Source organism: Hypanus sabinus, chromosome 15 (genome assembly GCF_030144855.1).
Source record: "Hypanus sabinus isolate sHypSab1 chromosome 15, sHypSab1.hap1, whole genome shotgun sequence".
Lineage (NCBI taxonomy): Eukaryota > Metazoa > Chordata > Chondrichthyes > Myliobatiformes > Dasyatidae > Hypanus > Hypanus sabinus.
The window spans coordinates 21,171,256-21,184,380 of NC_082720.1; the positions used below are offsets into that span (position 1 = coordinate 21,171,256).

A 13,125-nucleotide genomic window follows, 5' to 3' on the forward strand; every position below is an offset into this window, starting at 1 on the left:
GCTCATGGTGGAGTGGTGGAGCAGACTCGATGGGCCGAATGGCCTACTTCTGCTCCTTTGTCTTGTGATCTTGTGATTCTTAATTTCTGTTTTTATTTCTGGTTTGCTGTATTGCTGACCCTAATTTTTTACTTAATTAATCTTATGGTCATGTTTTTCTGATTTTAAAATTCTGCCCAACTTTCTGAGCTTCCGCTCATCCAGCTGCGATCAATTTATTTATTATTGAGATACAGTGTGAGTTGGCCCTTCCAGCCCTTCGAGCTGTACTGCCCAGCAGCTCCCGATTCAACCCGAGCCTAATCACGGGACAATTTACAACGATCAATTAACCCACCAACTGCTACATCTTTGGTCAGTGGGAGGAAACAGGAGCGCCCGGAGGAAATCCACGCAGTCATGGGGAAAAGGTATGAACTGACAAGATGAGAGAGCTTCCAACAGCTCCAGTCAGAATCAGGTTTATTACCACTGCTCTACATGATGTGAAATATGCTGCAGTGTAGGGCAAAGATATAAAACTACTATAAATTATGCAGTAAGTAAATGTGTAGGGCAAAATAGGAATAACAAGGTAGTTTTCGTAGGTTCATGGACCAGTGCTGTTGGAACTGCGTGAAGAAAGGCTCTGTAGAAGGATGATTCACAGTATGCAGCCAAATAAAATGGAGAGCAAGCGGTAGGAATCGTTCCATATTCTGCTGTGGTATCGTCAGCTTTGAGGGCAATGACATCGGAAGGAGAAGAGGACAAATTGGCTGTTTGAACTCCAGCTGGTTACATTGGAAGCTTTGGATATATGATCAACCGTTTGACTCTTTCAGTACAGAAGCAGAAGAAAAGGAAATCACTTTCAGAACAAATAATGTCATGGGAATTGAAACTGATGTAAGAATGCACCTGTGTGAAACAGTACCAAACAGTACTCCATAGAAACTATTCCGTTAAAGGAAATAAGTTCTGAAATGTACAGTACTTCAGTAAATCTTCAAATACCATGCAACGCAAAAGATATGTTACTGGAGTAGTGTAACAGTTACAGGGTCCTAGCAACACTACGACCCCCAGAAACAGTGTGGAGTTGTGTGTGAGAATTTAGTCAAGGCAATCAATTATTATGTAGCCTCATGGAGGATTTTGGCACATAAAACATTGTATGGTACAGCTCTGTACAGGGTCTTCAGCCCATCATGTTGTGCCGACCTTATAACCGACTCCAAGATCAATCTCGCATACACGAGGAAATCTGCAGATGCTGGAAATTCAAACAACACACACAAAATGCTGGTGGAACACAGCAGGCCAGGCAGCATCTACAGGGAGAAGAACCATCGACGTTTCGGGGCGAGACCCTTCGTCAGGACTAACTGAAAGAAAAGATAGTCAGAAATTTGAAAGTGGGAAGGGAGAAGGGGAGATACGAAATGTTAGGAGAAGACAGGAGGGGGAGGGATGAAGCTAAGAGCTAGACAGGTGATTGGCAAAAGGGATACAGAGCTGGAGAAGGGAAAGGATCATGGGACGGGAGGCCTAGGGAGAAAGAAAGGGGGAGGGGAGCACCAGAGGGAGATGGAGAACAGGCAAGGAGTGATTGTGAGAGGGGCAGAGAGAGAAAAGAGAGAGAGAGAAAAAGGGGGGGGGGGAGAATAATTAATCAATCAATCAATAAATAAATAAGGGATGGGATAAGAAGGGGAGGAGGGGCATTGATTTCTCTAACTTCCATTAATGCCCCTCCTCCCCTTCTTACCCCACCCCTTATGCCTAGTTTCTTGTCTTTTGCACACTGGTTGATTGTTCATCCTGTGAGTGTGGTCTTCCACTGATTCTGTTATGGTTCTTGGATTTACGGAGTATGCTCGCTAATAAATTTACTCTGAACTCTACATGTAGAATTACTCTACATGTAATTCTCCTCTGTTCTGCAAGAGAACTACACTGTACAAGTAAATGTTGAAGAGACAGGTGATCATGAATGTGTTCTAGTGTAAAACATTGAGGAGATTGTAGGAGAAACATCACAAGATTCTACTGACTTGATTAAAGAAGTGAGTTCGGAAATGGAAGTAACAGAAAACTGTTCTGACGAGAAAGTCAAACACTGTTAGAAATCGTATGAATAGATTGAATCTGTGGAAACAAGCAATTAATGTTTCGGGCCAAGTCCCTTCATCAGGATTCAGAAACTGTTTGTTTCCCTCCATAGGTGCTGTCTGATCTGCCGAATTCCTCTGGCATTTTGTGGGTGTTGCTTAAAACTTCCAGCATCTGATGAATCTCATGTGATTCTTAATAGGTTAATTCTGCAAATAGTATGAATTTCTGAATCGCTCTTTGGAAAAAGAAGAAAGTAGAGTGCATTAATGTGTGATTTGGGCTGAATGGTTAGATTGTGAAACAAGAATGCACTGGTTTTAGCAGCTCTCCGTTTCTCTGTGTGATTTGTTATATTTCTGCGACTGATGTCATTAGACAAAGAACAATAGATGCAATATATAACAGTTTTAACTTGTGATTGTATGGAGATTGAACTGCATTGCCAGAGGGAAAGTGATTTATCTGGACACCATTGTATGGTTCAAAGTGAGAAGGAGCATTCTGTACCCCAAGTCTGTGCGTTGGGAGCATACAGAAACACAGTATTTGAAAAAAAAGGTTGCACCACATCAAACTACCCTTTTGTAAATTCATCAACCTGAAACAACTTACTCTCTCCACAGATGTTGCCAGACTTGTAAAATATTTCTTGCATTTTTATCTTCCTTTCCCCTGAATTCCTGGCCCCACAGTAGAATAGAAGACTTTTCAGAGGCAGATGAATCAAAACCCTGTTTCCTGAAGGCAATATTTAAACAGAGGGCCTTTTTGTTTCATAGTTCTGAAGCTCGAGAATTAATGTTGTAGATGAACTCTTGAGTAATTGTCAGCTGCTGAATAAAACAGAGCTGTGCAGATATTGTTAGGGACTAAGAAAATGAAATTCAGGCTTACATCAATGGGTGAAATAACAGCCCAAATCTAAGAGATGCTGCTTCAGTAAAAAAGGCAGCTTCATCCAGAACTATCTACACAGTGACCTTTTTTTCCTGCCATGCAAGCAAATGTTTAAATCATCAATGTGCGATTAATTTGAATCCTCCCCACCTGGGAGGGTGGTTTGACTCCTTCTCCACTCAGGAAAGCATACAATAATGTCCAGCTAAATCACTTTCCCTCAGGCAATACATTTCAATCTTCATACAATCACTATTCTAAAGAATTTATTTTCCTCGCTCTAAGCAGAAGAAACAGTCTGTCACTCTTTACCCTATTAACACGGTTCATAATTTTAATATCCTCTGTGAAATTGGCACTCTGGTCCTAAAGCATCATTCCCAGTTTCTCCGGTCTGTTTCAGTTATTTGCAATCCTGGTAGAGCTCAATTCCCGTTCTACGAAGAGAGCATTCAAAACTGCAGATTTATAGGTAATTTACACTATTTCAACTTTATTGTTCTACCCTTGAATACCATTCTTCTGTTGAGCACTCTCAATATTATCTTCAAAGCTGCTACAAATTTTAAGTGCACAGTACAAATTTATAGCTCAGCATTCCATTGTACCGATATTAATCAGATGTCCTTATGTTGTACTGTTATACCTGATACATGTGGAATTAGTAAAATCTATTGTATTTTACGTTCTTAGCTAACCGGAGAGTGGGAGCAGCACGTGACCTAACACACCGTGTATTTTTAACAGCAAAGAGATTCACTCTTCTTTGTGGCAGAGTACTACTCTTCCCATAGCAACCACTGTACCCAGGTGAATAATCATTGAAATGTGGCTGTGAGAGCATGTAGTGTACAGTTTTGACCATTAGGTAGTGCTTTAGACTTGTTAACTTGATCATGATTTGAGTATGTGTACTGATCGACTCCTAAGCTAACAAAGGTCATGGAGGGAACCAATATTCTTGAGCAGCACACACAAAGCGATGCAGGAACTCAGCAGTTTAGGTAGCCTCTACAGAGATAAATGAACAGTCAACATGTTAGTCATCAGGACTGGAAAGAAAGAGGGCAGAAGGCAGAATATTCTTTGCCCAAAATATGGCTGAATCATACATTCCATTTCATCCACAAGTCATTTTGACCTTCCAGATGAAGCCTAGCATATCATTGACATTGACCTATCTTTCTTTAGTCTTGATTTTACATTCTGTGTATCACCCATTCTTTCTTCTTGCCGTTTGGTGCAATCGGCTAGTTTTTTTATGCAGGAGGGAGGAGGTGTTAGTACTTTTCTTTGAATGACACCAAGGTTTTCTTTGTTTCGTGGCAATCTGGAAAAGATGAATCTCAGAGTTGTATGCTGCATGAGTACTTTGATAGTAAATGAACCTTTGAATGTTTGATAGAATAGCATGAGACACAACTGTGCACTGACATTGTGTATTTATATTCTTTATAATAGAAATCAATGTGAACTACAGCACATACTAAATCGATTGTGGTATTCCATTCAAAACCTATCTACTGTAACTGACTCAGCAGTTTAATGCATATTGTTTGAAACACAGGCATCTACTGCCAAACATTGTGTCCTCTTCTCTTCAGGCACTGTCCTGAAGGTAACTGGCTCTTAAACCATGGTTTTTGGGCCCTCTGTGGGTTCCAGTTTAAGATGGTGCTGCTGAAGGCAAGCGACAATTTGCAGTTCTCAAAACCAGCAAATTCTTTACTAATAACACTCTTTCTGGAAAAGATTATGGTAAACGATGATTATGGTAGACGATCACCGCCAACATTGAAGAAGCGTGCAAAGGTGGGGCTGAGTCGAGGGTCGAAGCGTGCAGGTGCAGGTGCAGGATAGAGTCAGAGAGAGGTCGAGGCCTGTTTGAGGACGGGTTGGAGCAAGGTAGAGGCTTATTTGAGACAGAGTCAGGGCAGGCGAAGCAGGGAAAAGTCAGAGTAGAGACGATTCAGGGCCATTCACCCAAACCAAGGGCGAGGTTTGGAAGGGTTGGAAACCAGCCAGAATGTGAATGGTGAGGTCCGTCCTAGAGCGTACCGAAGCGACAGGGTCCAGGTCCTAGAGTGAGGAATGACCTGATGTTTGGGCGATTTAAACGCCAGGCCAGATGGATTGAAAAGGCAGGGTGTTGGGACCAGGGGCGAGGGTTGGTCCGGTTCTGCTCACTGCCCCGCGATGTTTACTCTGCTCTTCGCTGCACTGGGGCTGTGGGCCTGCTATGGCTGCTCCCGGCTTCATGCCTGTGGGTTCTGCAGCATTTGTTCTGCTACGTCACGAACAGAGGCTGAGGCTGTGGCCTGCTCTGGGCTTCATGTCTGAGGACTCACTCTTGTTTTAAATGCTACTTGTTTACTTTTATTGTTTACCCGATTTGTTCTTTTCACACTCTCTGCACATTGGGTGTCTGTTGTGGTTTTATGTGGGTTCTTTTGGTTTTCTTATTTTGTGGCTCCTGCAAGAAGATGAATCTCAAGGTTGTATAATGTATATATACGTCTACAATAAATGTACATGGAACTTTGAACTTCTGAACACTGCCCTGGAGCTGAGGGTACACCATGGTTTTTGAGTCCTCTATGGAGTCCACAGACTCTGCTACAGGTGGGGCAGAGGAAGCCTTATGAAGTAGATGGCTGGGTTGTTTGAGCTCCAGTTAGAAACCTGAGGTGCTCAGTCCCTCCCCGGTTGTTTCTTCTGCACTTCAAGCAGCTGTGGAGCAGCGATTCTCACTGGTCAGTGAGGACTCCTGGCTGTTTGAGCCACAGATGGTTCTGACAGCATTGAAGAATTCACACGTGTTGCCTGCGAGTTGCTGGATATCCTGTTCCCTTTCCATCCATCTGTTCACGGAACTTCTGTTGAACCTCAGCCTTCAGGTGCTGACACACCTGCTTTCTCTCCCCTGAAGTGCGGTGTTCGTGGCTAGTGAGCTTTAAGCCAGTCCCTGTGTACAAGAGTTTCTATCTCAGTTTTGACATTGGGTGTTGGGACTATAAAGTTAACTCTGACTCTGTTTGGCCTGCTGAATGTTTGCGGCAGTTTCTCTATTTATTTCTGGACAGCAGGGATCAGGTAAAAGCCCAGTTGGTTTCATTCTTTACACCATCAGGTACCTGACAATAAAAAGAATGAAACCTACTGGGATTTTAGCTGCGCTCCCCATCTTTGGACCAGACATGCCAACATGGGAACAGTCCTTTGGCCCATCCGTGCTCAGCAAGGAATTTTCCTAAACAAGACCTTTCTTTCGCTGCATATACCCATATCCCTCTTTGTTGTTCCTTTTCATGCCTTGTGCACTCCTGCTTTTATAAGACTGATTTGCTAGCTCGACCTTCAACCCGACACGGATGGAATGATTGTGAGCAGATAGGCGTATTCAAACTTGGGACCATTCGCCTCGAAGTCCAACGCCGCTGCCACACCACCACCAGCCGTCATATCCCTCTGAAGCTTTCCTATTCGTCTATCTATCCTATTGCTTTTTAAAATCGGTGTAACAGCTCCTGCCTCTGGCAGTATTGCCCATTGACCCACTATCCATGTGTGAAAGTCTCCATGAGTTCTGGAATGAGTTTGGCTGAACAGTTGCATGTCCCCTTTCCTACTGAATTGCTGCAGATTTCCTGTGATGTATGGAGCACGGGATCAGTTGATGGCCTAGAACCATCAGGCTCCTGAACAAACGTGGACAACATCTATTGAGATGTTCCCAGAAACAATAATCAAATTTTAAGGATGCTCTATCTTTATTTCATTATCTCATGTTCTCATTATTTATTGTTATTTATTTATATTTGCCTTTAAAAAGTTTGTTGTCTCCTATGTTCTACTAGATCTTTTATTGATGCTGTTATAGTTAGTATTCTATAGATTTGTGGAGTATGCTCACAGAAAAAAGAATCTCGGAGTTGTATCTTGTATATGCACTCTGATAATAAGATTTTGCTTTGAACTTTGAGCAACTCTTTGCTCTAAAACCTGCAGATCGTTTGTGGGCATCCATTTTGGGGGTGAATAGTGTGTGTCCATAAATTCCAAACGTTCCTAGAGGCAATATCCTCTACTCTTTTCACCCTTAACAAGTTGTCAATGACTCACCAGAATTATCTGTCCTTTTCTTCATTGGACGGTCCGAGTTTGAAACATCTATTTGTGCATTGAAAAATCCTGCGTTTCCTTCTTTATCAATGCAGTACAGTTTTATTTCACTCTTTAAGAAGGCTCAGTGTGTCCTGAATTGGGTCTGTAAGGTCAGAGACAATTGCTCACATCGCACTGACAAATCTATTCTCTATTTGCTTTCTGCATTCTTTGTATCCCTCAACTCATAGGCATCTGTTTCTGTGACAGATCACGTGGGAAGTTTCAGAAAAGGAGAGGGTGGACTGCACTGCAATCGGCAAGACGAGGGTATGTATTTATTTTCCCTTCTCCCTCCCCCTTCCACACAACCCCCAGAAAAAGAAAGTAAATCAAATAGAAATTGAATTCAAGCAGAGGGGTGTAGATAGGATATAGATAAACCTGAGGCAAGCAGGCTTTTACCCCCTGAGGGTGGGTGGGACTACAACCAGACGTCATGGGTTAAAGGTGAAAGGTAAAAAGTTTAAGGGGAACATGACTGGAAACGTCTTCACTCAGAGGGTCTTGAGAGCATAGAGTGAGTTGCCGAAATAGTGGTGCATGCAAGCTCGATTTCAATGTTTAAGAGAAATTTGGATAGGTACGTGGATGGGAGGGGCATAGATGGCTGTGATCCAGGTGCATGTCAATGGGTGTAGGTAGTTTAATTGGTTTGACATGGACTAGATGGGCCAAAGGGCCTGTTTCTGTGACTCTACACACTCAACATCACTCTTTCTTCTTGCTTTTCCAGACTTCTCAGTGTTGTTGCTCTGTTGTTAGCTAAGAGGAGGAATGGGACTGGCTTAAGAAAAGAGGGATGAAACTTTATTTTATCTCAGACTAAGTTACAGAATCATACAGCAGGAAACAGGCCCATCAGCCCATCAAATCTGTTTAGCCAACAAACACCTACAGTATTTACACTTACGCTTTGTTTTATTTCCCCCATTTTCTCAGCAATGTCCCCTAGATTTGACCACCAATAGGGGCAATTTACAGAGACCGACTAACCCTCAAATCCGCATATCTTTAGGTTATGGTAGGAAACTGGAGCACCAGGAGGAATCTTGTGTGGCAAATGGGAGAAGGTGCAGACTTGACATGGACTGCCCTGGAGGCCAGGACTGAAGCTAGATCTCTCTTACCATGAGGAGAGGCTCCTCTGGCTGCATCACCAGCTGACCTGTTCTAGAAGTGTGAGCAGATCGAGCCCTGCAGCACGTCAAATCTGTGCTGACCATCAAGAACCCCATTTACACTTATCCTACTCTAATCCTGTTTTCATTCTTCCCATGGTCCCATCAAGGCATTTCCCCCCCCCCCCCCCCCACCCGATATATTCAGCTGGGAGTTCTGGTTTGTGGGAGTTAGGGAGCAACAGCACCATCTGCTGCATTACTGTGTCACCCTGACCTCTCCAATCGGGAGGATTTGGGACCTGAAGAAACTGTGAACTAAAATATAAAAGGAAAAGAGGGGATTTAAGGAAACACAACAAAAATCATCAGAGAAATGGAGAAATAAAGAAATGAAGATAGGCAGAAATGCTGGAGAAAAATAACTGAAGGAAATTGAAAGCAGTTTGAGAGAGGGAATGCTTTTGGAACATAACATTAATTTTGCAGCAATAAATCAACCAAGTAGGATGTTGAACATAAAGGCTAGATTGTCTAACTTAATTTGAATGATTTCTAAAACCACGGAGTCCATTTTCATTCACAGCAGAGGAAATCAAAAAGCCAAGAAAAGCTTATTTGTCAGGAAATTTAGCTTTCACCTCTTATTGGGGTGCTATGTGGGTGCAGCTTCTGGGCCAAGTGTCAAATCAGAGGATCACCAGCACACTTATGGGCCAGCTGACCTCAGGACATCACAATTGTGACTTAGTGCATTCATAAGCAGTAGAAGCCGGGCTGTCCTTCACAGCTGGCTGCTGACCAGACAAGGGGCAGCCGTCACCTCATTCATGAACAGACATAAGAACTGAAGAAAGTGGGAGGAGTAGGCCACTCAGTCCCTCAAGCATGCTCTGCCATTTGATATGAACAAGGTTGAGCTGCTCCACATCTTAAATCCTCTTGTGTGCTAGTTCTCCTGTGCCCGCTTTCCCTGAACATTCAACGGTTTAATGACTTCCTTTTTAAAGTAGCCCCAATGATCCAGCCTCCAAAATGCTCTGGGAAAGAGACTTCCAAGGAATCGCACCTTGACTTTAAACATTCATTTCCTTTTCTTATAATTATGTCTTCTCGTTCAAAGTTCTCCCATCAGTGGAATCTCCTCAGTATTTACCATCATCCTGCCTGAGAATCTTGTACATTTCAATAACGTGATCCCTGATTCTTCTAAACTCCAAAGCATAGAGAATGAATTTCTGAGATGGATCGGGTGAACCCTTCATGTTGGTCACCAGGATGGAAGGAAAACAAAGGGATGTAGGGGTGGGGAGCAATGGAAATGGTGGAGCAGATAGGTGAGTACGGGTGGAAATTGGGATGGACTGGGAAGAATTAGATGGTGCAGTTTAATGATGAGGATACACCAATAGTGATGGGGCCCCCACACAATGCTGCCATGATGCAATATTCACACGATGCTTTACAGTGCCAGTGACCTAGGTTCATTTCTCGCCACTGCTTGTAAAGAGTTTGTATGTTCTCCCCGTGATCGAGTTGGTTTCCTGTGGGTGCTCTGCTTTCCTTCCACAGTCCAAAGACATACTGGTTGGTAGGTTAATTGGTCATTGTAAATTGCCCCATGATTAGGCTAGAATTAAACCAAGGGATTGCTGGGCAGTGTGGCTCAGAGGGCTGGACGGGCCTACACCACACTGTATCTCAATAAATAATCGCTGGGACCAAACATCACAGCCCATTGCACTGAGTACTTCTAAGCTGCAGTTTTGATTGTTATTGCCTGGTAGAAAAGAAAAAGCAGGACATGAAAATCAATGTGCAAGTAAATGATGAAATGGACATCTCAGCAGGGACATACACGTCTGAATTGTGGTGTGGTTTGCTCTTTCCCTTACCATACAATCAAAGGTCATGTTCGATCCAATTTCAGTCATTGTGTTAAAAACACATGCTGGGCACACTGATGACAGCACCATGTGTAAAACATGATGGTCAATAACAGCCATCACAAAGTGATTCCAAACAGGATCTTGATGAGCGTAAGTTATTCCATAAGTGGGCAGTAATTCTTCAAAGGGAAAGAAGTTTTCCTTTGCATGTGACTTGCACAGTTATACAGGTGCACATGGTTTTTTAACTCACTGAGTTTCTCAGTGACGAGAACAATGCAACAGTTTCCTAATATCTGCACTGCACCTGTGTGAGAAAGCCTGATCAATGAAATTGGCATCACTTTGTCTATTTTCTTGCAGGAAGAATGCAACAATTTCATCCTTGTTCTGCAATACCTCAATGACACACACGTCTTCACATGCGGAACATTCGCCTTTAACCCGCAGTGCGCCTACCTTGTAAGAGAAATCTGCTTCTGTTGCTAAGCCCGTATATTGTATGGTAGCGTACGGCTCTTGTGTTGGTTAGACCAGCCGAGTTCTGATGGTTTTCTGATTGCCAAATAGGGAATGAGGGGAGTGCTGCTGGACACCTGTCACATAATCTCCCATTCTTAATGTGAATGAAACCCTTTTTTATTGGGCGTCTCTAGAAATGCGACTTGCTAACTGCCACTGGACTCTGCAGCGATAAACCCACCTTTCTCAGGCTCTTTACGTCTAGGGTGTATACGATTCTGGTCCTGCCAAATCCCTGAGGTTGGGATTCTCTCCCACCCAAACCCCGCTGTGTGTGTGAATGCTGTGTGATTTGCTGCCCCTGCAGAGAATAATGGATCAAACACTGCATACAATTATAAAGAAGTATATTTGAGAATGTTAACTTAAGCAAACAGATATTAAAGGAAAGGGAAAAAAACAGAAAGGACCCATTATTCTTAAACAGTCAAATATGCACTTAAGTTGGAGCTCATCTTGCAGTTATTTAACTCACGTGCTAGACTGACGGTCTGCGTGAAAGCACACCCCACGTAAATGTCACTCAAAATCCATCTCATACAAACGGGTCTCCCACGGGAGTATTGGTCCTTCCCCCTTGAAGCCATTCATCTGTTGAAAGGACCTTGTGCATCCTCAGCCATCCTCCTTCTCCCAGCTCCTGCCAAAACAAAATTACCTCAACCCAGCATTCTCCAGAAGCTTCTCCCAATTCCACTGATTGGCTGACAGTACATTCCTAAGTTGAACAACAAAGCCTTTTATCTGAGCTCAAACCCAGAGAAAATTGCTCTTAAGGAACTGCTAAAATGGAATACCTACAGCATAGCAATAAAAATCTCAACCAAGACCTAGGATCCACAGACCCATTCCTTAATGTGTCCATGGCATAAAGAAACGTTTGCAAACCCGTGATCTACATTGTCTACATCCCAGAGAAAGAGATCACTAACTGCTTTCGAGATAAGCCACCTGGAAGTCCAGGCCCCTGTGACATGAAGTCTCACTTGCCCCTTCAATCTCCCACAACCCCATCCCCCAAACCCCACACCATGGTACATCCATCCTAAACCTCTCACCAAATCAGACCCTTGTCTGTATCTGATCTACTGTAGGATGTGTGAGGGAAGTGCTTTTGCCTGTGGAAGACCTACTGGATTAGAGATCTCCTTGAGGCTTCATAGGTCAAAGAATGCAAACGGTGGTCACTGGTCCTTCACATGTGACCTGGTTAACATGTGGTTTACAGGCACTAAACCACTCACATGACCTTTCACAAAATTCACAGCATGCGCCATGTGACTGGAAGACTAAGGATGTCATGTGTATCAGTGTGTGGGAGGCTGGTCAGTGCACAACAGAGAGTGAGGGGGCTGGTGAAGGGTGAACAGCAGTTGAGAGGGTTTGGTGCTCAGTAGTGTGTCAGGAATATAACAACGTCACTAATGCAATGCCTAACGTGTTTTTTCCAGGAGGTCTCTGAATTCGAGCTGCTGAAGGATGAGAATGGGGAGATACTGACAGAGAGTGGGAAGGCTCGGTGTCCATACGACCCAGCTTCGAAGCACAGCACTGTGGTGGCGGGTAACCTCAAAAATTTCTACAATCTTTATTCACAGGAGAAAGGATAACCAAAAGAGTGAGCATTGTCCGTGTAAAAAATCTCCAGTTCACTGCTCATTTCTTCCAGTCTCTGAAGCTGGCCTTATGGAGCCATGGTAGAAGGGTTAGCCTTTCTGTCAGAGGTGTAAAGGGAAGAGAAGGAAGTCAACATCTCAGAGTGGAATGCCACAGGTGCTCCTCAACACAAACCACCAGTTGTGAAGATGCCACAGTGTGTTACATAAGAGGAAGATAAATGTAACCCTTGGACCACCCCTCACTTCTGGGGCTGAAGCAGTCCCATTCACAGGTTTATGATTTGATATTGGGCAAGAGGAGGTAGTGTTTGGGGCTGTACAGTATGAGCACCTCAAAGTGGTAGTTGAGAGAATATTTTATATTTACGATTCTCACAGTATCTCAAATACATATATTTGACCATATCAGGGAGCAAGTATTGAAGATGACAGTGTACCAGTTGACTCTTCCTGTCCTGGCCTGGCGTGCTCAGTGATAGGGAATGTGCGTTAGCATCAGGCATGATTGTATGTTGATATAGGTCGGTCCAGTGTATAATGAAAAAGTAGTTATGCACTAAATCTAAATGGATTAAACCTGCAGTATTTATAGTGATACTGTGCTATTAAGAAGTTTGTGTTACTTTTACCTTAAGGGCCAACCAAAAGTCTTGAATGTCTACAGTCCAGTGGGTCTGACCTCGCACATCATGAAGACCCTAGAGAGGCTGGTCCTGGCTCCCCTCTGACCCCTGGTCAGACCAGCCCTCAGTCCCCTACAATTTCCCTACCAGGGGCACATTGGAGTTGATGATGCTGTCATCTACCTGCTAAACA

General features: G+C 43.5%; 1 protein-coding gene across 1 annotated transcript in view; it reads left to right on the forward strand.

Moving 5' to 3' along the window:
- Positions 1 to 13,125, forward strand: part of LOC132405353 (semaphorin-4C-like) — a 57,618-nt gene that overhangs the window by 12,463 nt on the left and 32,030 nt on the right. The window contains exons 3-5 of the mRNA XM_059990096.1: positions 7,369 to 7,428; positions 10,532 to 10,630; positions 12,142 to 12,253. Of these exons, the coding sequence (XP_059846079.1) occupies positions 7,369 to 7,428; positions 10,532 to 10,630; positions 12,142 to 12,253 (271 nt within the window). The remainder of the gene's footprint in view (positions 1 to 7,368; positions 7,429 to 10,531; positions 10,631 to 12,141; positions 12,254 to 13,125) is intronic.